The sequence below is a fragment of the Schistocerca serialis genome, chromosome 1 (genome assembly GCF_023864345.2).
Source record: "Schistocerca serialis cubense isolate TAMUIC-IGC-003099 chromosome 1, iqSchSeri2.2, whole genome shotgun sequence".
Lineage (NCBI taxonomy): Eukaryota > Metazoa > Arthropoda > Insecta > Orthoptera > Acrididae > Schistocerca > Schistocerca serialis.
The window spans coordinates 89,011,287-89,024,025 of NC_064638.1; the positions used below are offsets into that span (position 1 = coordinate 89,011,287).

At 38.0% G+C, this 12,739-nt stretch overlaps 1 protein-coding gene across 1 annotated transcript in view; it reads right to left on the reverse strand.

Annotated features, from left to right (window-relative positions):
• Window positions 1–12,739, reverse strand: part of LOC126462349 (protein dopey-1 homolog) — a 345,125-nt gene that overhangs the window by 307,568 nt on the left and 24,818 nt on the right. The window contains exon 2 of the mRNA XM_050096065.1: window positions 3,439–3,517. Coding sequence (XP_049952022.1) covers window positions 3,439–3,494 — 56 coding nt within the window. The 5' untranslated portion in view covers window positions 3,495–3,517. The remainder of the gene's footprint in view (window positions 1–3,438; window positions 3,518–12,739) is intronic.

Below are 12,739 nucleotides of genomic sequence, written 5' to 3' on the forward strand. Positions count from 1 at the left end.
TAGATAAATAGACAGTAATGTCACATTTCACTAAGGAACTGCAAACATTTAGTTCTGGACAGGAGCATGCAGTAGAACTGTGGCTCAGGTCTAGAAGAATAGTTGACCATGCACTTGATAGATATGTATGTTGTAGAACAGTTCACGATGGGAAGAACTCTCCAAGGCATACAGTCACTCTAAAGAAGCCTCTAAAGGAACAGACTACTGCACAAGACACATAAAACGTAACATATGGCTAGAGATAAGGAGATGCTGAATGAAATGTGTTCTGCTGCCAAGAGGGCAAAGCTTGAAGCCTCTAATGACTACTGTAGCAGAATACTATCAAATGATCTCCAACAAAATCCAAAGAAATTATGGCCGTAGGTGAAAGCTGTTACTGGTACCAAAGTCAGTGTCTAGAGACTCATGGATAAGACACACAAACTGAAACTGAGGGTAGCAAAACAAAAGCAGAAATGTTGAACTCAGTTTTAAAATTTTCCTTTACAAATCAAAATCTAGGGATATCACCCCAGTTTAATTTTCACACCACTGCAGGAATGAATGATATAGACATTAGTGACAGTGATGGCTGAGAACAGCTGAAACTGCTAAAACTGAACAAAGTTCCAGGGCCTGATGGAATCCCTTTCAGCTTCCATAATGAATTTGCAGCTGAGTTAGCTCCTCCTTTACTGTAATTTGCTGTTGACAACATGAACAAAAAACTGTGCCCGGTAGTTAGAAGAAGGCACTGGTCACAACTGTCTGCAACCAGTGTGCCAAAATTGTTCCACAAAACTACTGTCCAATATCTCTGATATTCGACTGTTATAGAACTAAGAACATATTCTGAGCTCAAATGTAATGAGATATCTAGAGCAGAATTCTGAAAACTGCAATCGTGTAAAACCCAACTTGCACTTTTCTTACAGGGTATCTTGAAAGCCACGGGTCAAGGCAAACAGGTGGGTGCAGTATTTCTTGATTCCTGTAAAGCATTTGACTCAGTATCATATCTGCATTTATAATGAATATTATGGTAGGAAGGAGTATTAAGTGTAATTTGTGACTGGATCAAGGATTTTTTGGTGGGGAGGATGCAGTACAGATGAAGAAGTAATTTTGGGCGTGGCCCAGGGAAGTGTTTTGAGACCCTTGCTTTTCATGTTGAATATTAATGATCTTGCAGACAATATTAATAATAACCTCAGTCTTTCTGCAGACGAGGCAGCTGTTTGTAATGATGTAATGCCTGAAAAAAGCTGCACGACTATTCAACCAGTTCTTGATAAGATTTGAAAGTTATGCAAAGTTTGACAAGTTGCTTTAAATGTTCAAAAATGTATAATTGTGCATTTTGATAAACAAAGAAAATGTAGATTATTATGACTACAGCACCAACAAGCCAAAGATGGAACCGGTCAATTCATACAAACACCTGGGTGTAACACTTTGTATGGATATGAAATGGAACAACCAAAAGACTCTGTCATAACTAAAGGTGGTGGTGTGTTGGGGCTTATGGGCGCTCAACATCGAGGTCATCAGCGCCCTGACACACATTAAAAGGAACGATTGTGGACAGACCTAAGAAAACTAAAGCACACATTCAAACAAAGCAGGAAAAGAAGGAAAATGCTACCTAAGAAAGTAAAACCTAAGGAAAGGGGAAACATAGCAACAAGAATGTCACAGGAAATTGTTATTGGCTGGCCACTTACATAAAATATGGGCGAGCTTGTCACACAGTGAGCAAATTAAAATCCTCTCCCTAAAATCTTTGTAAAAACATTTGACAGGGCACAGAACTTTAAAACTTTAGCCACATTCGTGCGAGTGTTGCCTAAAAGAGATGGCAGGTCCGCTGGCAAGTCAGCCGCGACCCGCTGGTCAGAAAATAAAACGTAATCCAATAAAATGTGGCGCACAGTGACCTGGACGCCGCAAGCACCACACATTGGAGGGTCCTCTCGCCGGAGAAGGAAGCCATGCATCATGGAGCTGTGGCCTATTCGAAGCCGAGTGAGGAGAACCTCGTCCCGTCGATGGGGCTGAAAGGAAGCTTGACTATACGGAGCTTATTGTCAGTCACTTCCAGCCACTCATCTCCCACCGACGCATGACCCGTGAGCTCAACAGCGAGGTGAGTGCGTGCAAGGGGATAGCACAGTGAGATACTTGTGGGGCGAGACACGCCTCCTTGGCTGCGAGATCTGCCCTTTCATTCCCAGCAATGCCAACATGCCCCAGAACCCAGCAGAAAGCTACAACTTTCCCCAGTCGCTGTAGTCGGAGGAGGGCATCCTGGATGGTCTGGACAATTTTGTCTGCCGCATACAAACGTTGCAATGAGTGAAGGGCACTGAGTGAATCGGAACAGACAAGAAATTTAGGAGAGGAAGAATGTCTCATGTGCTCCAGTGCCCGCAAGATCACAAACAATTCTGCATCAAAGACAGTAAAAGTCTGAGGCAGTCGGACCTTGAGGACACGATATGGAAAAACAACTGAGCAACCAACAGAATCCCCTTGTTTCGACCCATCCGTAAAAACAGCTACATAGTCGTGGTGCTCAGATGAAATGGCAGAAAATGCTGCATTAAAAACGGTGGCAGGAGTGCAGTCTCTCTTGTACTGCAATAAATCTAAAATCACTCCGGGCTTCTTCAGTAACCAGGTTGGCAGGCGGTTAAAAACTGAAGCACGTGGCAGATTTTAGTTTATCAGCAGAATACTAGGGAAATGCAGTAAGTTTACAAACAAGATTGTTTACATATCACATGTGTGGCCCATCCCAGAATATTGTTCAAATGTGTGGGACCACAACCAAATAGAACTAATGGGGGATATTAAACATATACAGAAAAGCGCTGCATGAAAGGGCACAAGTTTGTTTGACCGATAAAGGAGAGTGTCACAGAGATGCTGAAGAAAATGAACTGGTGGCCAACTGAAGACAGGCAGAAATTATCCTGAGAAGGCCTCCTTACGAAGTTGGAAGAACTGGCTTTCAGTGATGCTAGGAATATACTAAAATCTCCTAAGTATCGCTCATGTGAGGCCCATGAAGACAATAATAAAGTAATTACAGCACACACAGAGGCATTAAAACATTCTTCCCATGCTCCATACATGAATGGAATGGGAATAGGTCCTAATAACTAATACAAAGGAGATTACCTTCTGTTATGCACTTCATAGAGGTTTGCAAAGTATGGATTGTAGATGTAGATATGTATATCATGTAAATGATTCACACTTTGTCATTTTTTTCAATGTGAAAGTGAACTATAATTGTAAACTGACTATGTGCATCACAGTCAGAGGTCACTATTATGCTCAATGGAACACGCAAATAACCAAACAAACACACTCATAGTAACAGTGATAACATTTTTTCCCTTAAAGACTACAATATAAATATTTTCTTACTGTGTTCTTAATACTTACACTCTGTACTTTGAGTCCTTCATCAGTTCATATTCTTCCATAGCAATAGAACCCATCCTGAATAATTTTGTTGTGTCAGCTGAAAAAAAGTTCCGTGTTTAATTGCGCCATTGGACTTATTTTTTTAAAAAAAAAATATCAAAATGAAATGTCAAGAGAAATACACTTATATACTGAAATAAGAGATTTAAGATGGAAGAATCTGCAGCAAATTTGAAAGGAATGTTACACTCTGGAGTAAGTCATCATCTTTTATGCCTACCATTTTTATAAACAAATTTATGTAAGAGAGTAAACTATTTGCAAGCAAAATTTCATACCCAAAATAAACATATGCTAGTTACGTTAATATATATGGACAGAACACTTAGTACAAAATAACTGTCTTACAATGAATTTAATACCTTCCTATAGAGGCACCCAAAAGTGAATAGGTTTGATTTGACATTTTAGTGATTGAAGCCAATAAATAAGCTGCTCTAATCTCTCTCCACCTCATCCCTGTATACTGCCACAAACAGCACTTTATCTATTTCCTACAAGTCTTGTTGGCTGAAAGCTCACTTTCTGACAGTCTTTTTTGTCGTGTCTATCTGTGACTCAGCATCTCTGCTAAATATTGAGTAGCAGCTATCCTTTTTATAATATTGTTAAATGAATTCAATGCACAGATCATACTGCATTATCTCTTCTTACAATCAAGGAATGAAGTGGTTGTTCACTGTTTCAATAGCAGACACTTACAGTATCATTATGCCATTTTTAGATGGAAAAAACATTAGAAAGTACTGCCTGTGACATCTTGGGTCTTGTGATAACAACACAAGGCACCCATGTACCTTTTGAACTGTCATGTCATATGTGATGTAGATGGCGTCCTCTACGTTTTTTTGTTTTAATTATAGATGATTTTGAGATATGTGCTACACGGGACATCTAATTCTTGTGGTTTTTTTTTTTTTGGGGGGGGGGTGGAGCCGGGGGATTGGGGATGGAGAGAGAGGGCAGTACTTGATGCACGATTGTGTTGGGGGATCTGTTTGCTTAATTTTTTCTTATTACTACTACTACTACTACTTTTGACAATATTATGAAATTGACTGCTACTCACCGCATAGCAGAAATGTTGAGTCACAGATAGACACAACAAAAAGACTGTCAAACAATGTTGTTGTGCCCAGTTGGGACTCAACATCTCCACTATAAGGCGAGTAGCAATCTATTCTTTTCATAATATTGCTTTATTAAATCCCAGATTTTCCATTATTTTGTTACTATGTTTTATTTTGAGCCTCTCCTTCTATTTACTATTTGTTAAGAAAGTCCTATGTGTTTTAATCATGAGTGTAATTAATTTGATATTAATACACGGAGTGATGGTATACTTACATAGAGGATTGATTAGATCATGTTGTTTACTATATCTATACATACACTGAGGGGAGACTGCTTGGATTGTGTTGTTCCTGGATTTATCAGACAACAGGGAGATGACCCATTGGTGTACAAGGGAGTAGTTAAGATCATGTTGTATTTTAGATCTATACAGTTTGAGGTGTGTTCATTACTTTAGGGAGAACAGTCAGTTACGCTCTTTGCCCTTCTAAACAATGAAAGATGATTATGTCATTTAATGAACACTTTTATTAATAGTTAAGTTTCACACAGCATATTGTCAGAGCAATGTTTTATTATTATGTGCAGCTAATACAAGGTACATGGGCGCAGCACATCCGCAAGACAGGATGAAGGGTTTCGCATGTCCACCTGCTACGGGCCACTTGTTCTTTGATGCTGCAGCTTGGAGGTGTGTTGCAGACATCTAAGAACAGTACTCATAATAACAATAGTGATGTCATAGAAGCAAGAACAAAAAAAAGTTTTAAAAAGTTTTGCTTGTCAAATTGTGTTCTTATTGTACATGATATTTGTTTCCAAACATTTGTGATATGATTGCAAGATATTACAATAGCATACATATCTGATGACAATTGGTGAAACGTGTAAAGATGCTTACATACATTGGTGTTGAAACAAGAACTATTGTTGGTCAATACGTAAAAATGAGAACGGTTCCAGCAGTCTTTCAGCTTCTAACACCGAAGACAGTGCAAGGAGAAATTCATTAGCAAGAGCAGAAGCACAGTTATCCAGATTTTTACTACCTGGTATGGATAGTAGTTAATTTTATGAAATAGGCGACCACAGAGAACATATTACACAACAACAAGGGGTAACCCAAAAATATATAAATTACATACCATTCTGGCTCAGTTCCATGACAAGATTGAGTAAGAAATTTACCACTCAGTTTTGGTGCCCTTGTGAAGGAATTGAATATAGTCGTGACAGAGTACAATAATGAGAAGAATGTTTTTTTAATTATCTAGAAGAAATTCAAGCAATATGCTGTTGTCCTTTACAAGGAGTGTCAACAGCTACCAATAATTTACAGTGTAAGTGCTATTAAAAAAGACACTGACCACAAAAAAAGAGAAAAAATTATGTGTAATCAGTCAGTTAACAGTTATTTTTGACTACACCAATGGAGTCCAACTTGGAAGAAGTTTGATCAGTCCACGAGTCAGAAGAGCAATGAGGGCAGTTTGTACAATCTCCGACTGTCATGACAGCTTCATTAAAACACATCATCAGTAATGGCCTTCTGTGCTGCCTCGCCAGAACCCACCAACCTTCCAGCTTCGGCGATCAATTCAAGTCAGACGACACGATGTAAATAGCAGGGGGTTACCTTCATACCAGCAGTTCATCAAAAGAAGATGCACTTCTACACAACTCTGGCAAGTGATAATTGTGATAAACACTTTGTTTTCTACTTTTTTGAGTGGGTTTGCGTGATAATAACTCAACATTGAGCAATTTATGGATGAGTGATTTTCTTTTAAACTACTAGTTCATGTTTGTGATATGGCACTGCAACAAGACTAAGCTATCTCTTCTTAGAAGTATGTTGTATGCCTGTGGTTACCCTTAGAATGGAGGGAAATTTGCCAGAAATATTTAGAAAGTTGGAAGAATTAACTGGCAATGGCAAGGCTTCTATAGCATTATGAAATAACTTTAATACCTCTAGTACTGAATTAAAAATTGACTCAAATAATAAGACAGCTAACAGTAATATTTAAATTTCAGAATTACAGACAGCTGCAACAACTTTAAAATGGGAGTTGCAAACAGAGGTGAAAAATCAATGTGATCAAGTACTAAATGAGGTCAATGAACAATTTTGTGAATTAAATAATGATATGAAACAAATGAAAGACCTTATGGAACATTGAGCGAATCTCAGACATCGAAGAAACGCTAAATGTATTAGAACAGACTAAAGATTCAAATGTAATGATTAGTTCCTAACTTACTTTTAATAGTTTGAAGGAACAAATAAACAAATCCATAAAACCTTATCTGATAGGTTAGACCAGTTATAAACTAATACTTGTACTCATATTAGATAGACATTTAAGACAGAGTCAGTGAATGACAATGATAGGTGTCCTAGTGAGTGTTCTAAGTCAGAATATCAACAATCTTTATTTTATAAGGAATGTGCTCATGAAGATCCTACTCAGGAACACAGTGCTTGTCAAGGAAGTGTGATTAATAAGAAAGATATTAAAGAGCATGGTAGTTTTAAGCTTTATGATAATAAGAATGTGAAGATTTATGGATATGCAGAGGTAGGTTTAAATCAGGTGTACATATTACATGAGCTGTTATGTGAATCATGGCCTACGAAAAGAAAGGCTCACGAGTAATGGATTTTGTGTAATCTCTGACATTCTACATTATCTAAAGGTAGTGCATGGCTAGTACGAAGAGTATTGTTTAATGTGATTTAGGATATATCTATTGTTCAAACTAGTGTGGTGGTTATGTTATTTTATGCTGAGGGCACACATCATTGCTGCTGATGTGGTGTTCCTCACACAACCATTGGCAGAACCAGAAAGACTTTTATTTAGTTCATAAGGTGATTATTAAGATGTTTGCATTTTTTTATTTTATTTTCTAACCTGAGGACCATGAGCCTTCTTAGGGATTTATTTATTTACTGTAAAACTTGAAGAAATAAACCAGTAAGTTCTTCACACATTACAATGGACCATATAAAACAGTTGGGATTCCCCATCCTAAAGTTTGGTTTTTGAAGGTCCCAGGACAGGTCAACAAAAAGGTTTACGTATCATCAATATGGTGTTAAAAATTTAGACCCTCAGGAGAATGTGCAACCTTTGCTTATTTGATGGAGTGAGACTGCCATGTCCTGACGTAGTTGCTTCAGCCTTTCATATTTTGTTTCCCCCACAGCATTTTCTTGTACTCTTACCATCTCTACTGTCTATTAATGAATTTTCCTTCTATAGGATGGTGCACGATAAGTCACCTGATTTGTTTCATGAATAACACATTTGTTGTTGACAAGATTTGTAATTCACTGATGTGGAAGTAAAGAATACAGCTTGGAAATACAACCTAATGAATCATATGTTCAATATGACTGCCATTTTGGTTTACAACTTCTTCAAATCGCACATGTGCATTTGTGATGACTCTCCAACACACATCTTCTGGAATGGCGCGGCATAACTCAACAATGATGGCCCTACGTTGCACTGCATTTTCAGGTTTTCTGTGGTACGCCTTCTCTTTAAGGAACCCTTAAATGTTAATGTCCGGGCTGTGGGGCAGCCACATTCTTAATGCAGCATAACGTTCTGGAAATCTGTTTGACAATGCCCTAAGGCCAAGTCTTTCGTGTAGGACATCAAGCACAATGTTGGCAGTATGGGGGCGTGCTCCATCCTGCTGCAATGGAAGACATGAGGCCACGAGTTGAGGAAATAACTGGTTTTGCAGCATGTGTAAATAGTGTTCACTGGTTACTGTAGCATTGAAGAAGAATGGACCGACTATTCCATGGCTTCACATCGCAACCCACATGCACACTTTCTCCCCGTACGTGTCTTTCATGTGGATTATTCACGATGGTTCACGTGCACAGAATTGTTCACAACACCATTCACATAAAAATAAGCTTACCGTAGTCAGAAAAACATGTGTTGTTTAGCACTGCCTCTTGGTCTTGCTCAATTGCCCACCTTGCAAACTGCAGTCTCCACTCCTTATCTCTCACAGTAAGCTTATGCACAACAGTCATCTTGTATGGATACCAGCGAAGATTGGATTGAATAATTCTTTGTACAAATTGGCGTGAAATTCCCAACTCGGCACTGGCTCTTCTTGTTGATTTACTTGGACTACGAGATAAAACCACTTGAACTGTTCCAACGTTTTGCGGCGAATGTACAGTATGTGAATGCGGCCACCGATACTGCAAAATAGATCCAGTATCTTCAAAATTTTTTTTTTTTTTATCTGCATATTTTCTGTGAGCTGGGAGCCCACTGTGTGCCGAAAAGAGCAAGAAACCTTCTCTGTGTCAATGTAACATTGTTCGTCGCTGCGAACAATAACACAATCTTTGTCTTTTGTGTGACGCTCAACCGTCCTTTGCCCGCCATTGCAGCAAACCGAAATGGTGGACTCACTATGGAACAATAAACTTGCAATGGCATCTGGTGAAATTTCCACAAACTGCATGAAGATGAGTGTACTATTTGAAAGCTATTGCCCCAATAGTATACTTGTAGGATCAAAATTCAATCAGGTGACTTATTGTGCGCTACCCTGTATTATCATATCTTAGTAATATAAACCAAATATAAGATGCAGAGAATCAGAATCACAAGAGTGATTATTCCATCAAAGACTGACATGAACTATCACAGAGGTAAAATTAAGTTAATTAGTGCGTAAATATTACTTAAATTTTTTAAAGTAATTTTCTGAGTCAAACAACACAGTCTTGATTAGGTTCTTAAATGGAAACTTAAAGATATTTTTTCACTGAAAATGTATGTGTGCATCACCATGCATAAATTCAAGAAAACAGTAATCGTCATATAGATATTTTGTAGTACTGGACTTGTAATAATTTTTGTGTGGTATATTAACTACTGTAAGTGATCGGGTAATTCCAACCCCTAGTTTAGTGGTTCTCAAATTGTTTTCCTTTGGGCTCCTCTTCAAGTAGAAAAATAGTATCAGCGCCTCTCCCCCCCCCCCCCCCTCCCAAGCCCATTTAATCAAGAACAATAGTAATTTTTTTATATTTTCTTTGCCTTACTCTCTGTTTCATCAAATTCAATTTTGAAAGATCTTACACAACAGAAACCAAAACAACATGAATTATTATAATGAAAATACAGAACAAATTGTTTATCTTTATCACATTTTCATTTACTCAGAAATTATGATACGAGCAATATTTACAACTCAGCAAACAAGCATTACGAGAGAATTTTACAAATTTAAATTACAAAGTTCAGTGTGATGGATTAGTTTGATTTTGACAAGAAAGTTTCTCAAGATGTGATGTAATAGCAGTAACAGTAGCTTGAAGTTCTTTCCTTGCATTCAGTCTTGACTGGTTGTTCAACTTCATAGATGACAAAAACCCAGAAAGCCAGCCTTGTACAAGTAAGTTGTTGCAAAAGGAGTCAGGATCTCCATCACATTGTGCCTCAGCGTAGGTAATATCTTGCTAATATGTATCCAAAACTCCAACAAAGACACTTCATTAAACGTACTCTTCAGTGAAGTATCACAACTGAGTTCCATAAACCGTTCTTGCCCTTTTATATCTAGACAAGATGGTCCAGGAGCATTTTTGAATGGACTTTTAATCCAATTAACTTTATCAAAATTGTGGCTGAAATATATTTTGGAGCAAACTTTCAATGTCGCAAAATGATGATGAATTCAGGCTTTTGACATAAATGTTTTCTGAGTATGGTACTGCGTCATAAAGTATAAAACTGTTGCTGCTGGAGAAAAACCAAAGTTTTGGCCATGGTTGCAGTGGCCTTCTTCTGGCCAGCAGACCCAGAAGCCACTGCAACCGTGGCCGAAACATTGGTTTTTCTCCAGCAGCAGTAGTTAGCTACATTATGAAACGGTACCATGCCCAGAAAACTTTTATGTCGACTGACTCTGGCTGCGGAAGCCTACGCAATTATAATTCAGGCTTTTATCCCCATTGGAAGTATCGGATAATTTGTGTCCTCTTACAGTGACTGCAGACTAGGGAACATACCTACTAACCTACTTTCCATTTGGTTTTGCCACACCCTAAATTTCTTTGTGAATGCCTTCACTTTTTCATTCCAAGATATTACAGCTGCCTGATTACCTTGAAGTGAAGTGTTCAGAACAATTAGTTTCTCAAAAATGTCAGTGAGGTAAGCCATGTTCCATACAATACTCCTGTGGCTGAAAAAATGCTGAAGAGTGACTTTTCTCCTTTAAGAAATAGAATACCTCAGTTCAAATAGTCTTTTTAGTACTCTATCCTTTGAAAGATCCTGAATATTGTTAAAAAAGAGCAACTGAGTGTGTTCAGCTCACACCCCCTTACACAGCACTTTAAAATGCCTTGAATTTATAGCTTTTGCCTTAATAATATTAACTGTTTCCATAATGATTTACATCACTTCATGAACGGGTGGGCTAAGTTCTTTAGTGGCCAGAGCCTCTCAATGTTTCGTGAGCGAGTCCACACTGCATCAGAAGCTCACAGCTTACAGACGCTGAGTGAGCTCCATTGAGCATACTGGGCACCTATTCCACGACATGTCATTTTGATTAAAAAAAGTATTGATCACGTCAAAAAGTCTTTGAGTTGTAGTGGTTTTCACTACTGACTCAGAGAAAAACCAATTTGTCTCAAATGTTACACTTATCAACAAAATAAGCATGAGCAATCAAATTATCATCTTTCATGAAAATCAGTTGCTTCATCCACTTAAAACGCAAAATAATTGTTACACAATTTATTGATTAATTGTTCAAATAAGTCATCAGAAATGTCTATAATTCTTCTATTCACTGTATCATTCGAGACAGGAATACTTTGCAGCCATTGAGAAAATGAATCACCAAACATTGTCAATACTATATCAATAACTTCTGGTAAAACTAGAGTATCTGCAACTGTGTGTGGTTTCTTGCATTTGTAATAATATGCGAAATCTGTAAAGAAGGTAAAGAGACCTTAGAAGTCGCAATCATTGTTTTATTAAAAAAATTCTGGGTAGATAATAAACATTTACCAATAGTTTCCTGGCAAAAATTCTTTTGGTTTACCCATTAATTCAGAATGTATGGTTTCAAGATGTCTCTCTATTAATTCACAATGTATGGCTTCAAGATGTCTCTTTAACTTACTAGGCTTCCTGCTATAGCTGTTAAAATGGTTAAACAAATTACACATGACTGACTGTAGTTTTCATGAAGCCTAGCAATAAATAGTTTTCATCATATCTTCTCGTTTTCACCCTTGAAGTATCTCCCGAGGCTTCAAGATACAAAGCTTGCATTGTGCACAATAATTAAGGAAACAATCATAGTGCAGCTGACCATGGGCAATTCCACTGACTGGTGACATTGCCCAGCTAACCTGATCATTTCAAATACTGCTAAAAATATGACTTCAGTTTCATTGCCACCAATCATCAAAATTCAATTCAAATCAACAGCATTTTTTATGTTCAAAGGAAAAGATAAATGTTAATTGTCTGTGACTAAGATTTTTCTTTATTATTACACATACTGTGCCTCCCCCCCCCCCCTTTTGCACCCGCCATGGGGGTTGTGCCCCACAGTCTGAGAACCACTGCCCAAGATGATCTTACCTCATAAAAAATTTACACTGGTAACTGTACAACTACACCAGCCATACTCTATTACCAAAACAAATTTTTTTGTTATTATCTTTTCACTGGCCCACAATAGGGCATGTTAGGATCACATTTTGGGACCTGCATAGGTAAAGCCGACAAAGTCTGTTCTGTAAGGTATGCTGAACATCTTGACCATCCAGCTCCTCAATGAAGAATTTGTCAGGGAGGGAATCTTGGGGTGGGGATTGGTATGGCAATCAGTCTTGGGGTATGTCTTCTTTCTTTCTTCAGTGCTAACACTCATAGTCTTTCTTCTCCTTTCTTCCTTCTCCAATAGGAGTACCAGCTCTAATCCACCACTACCCATATTCAATAGTTTCTATCACAGAAACCCATCTTCGTTTCTTTTCACACTGTGATGCCCAAACCTGTTCTTACAGGAATGCCCAAGGGGTAAAAGACACAAACACACACAACCACCACCACTACCATAGCAGTTCAAATTATGTACTATCACATCTTTAGGTTCGATTCTGGAA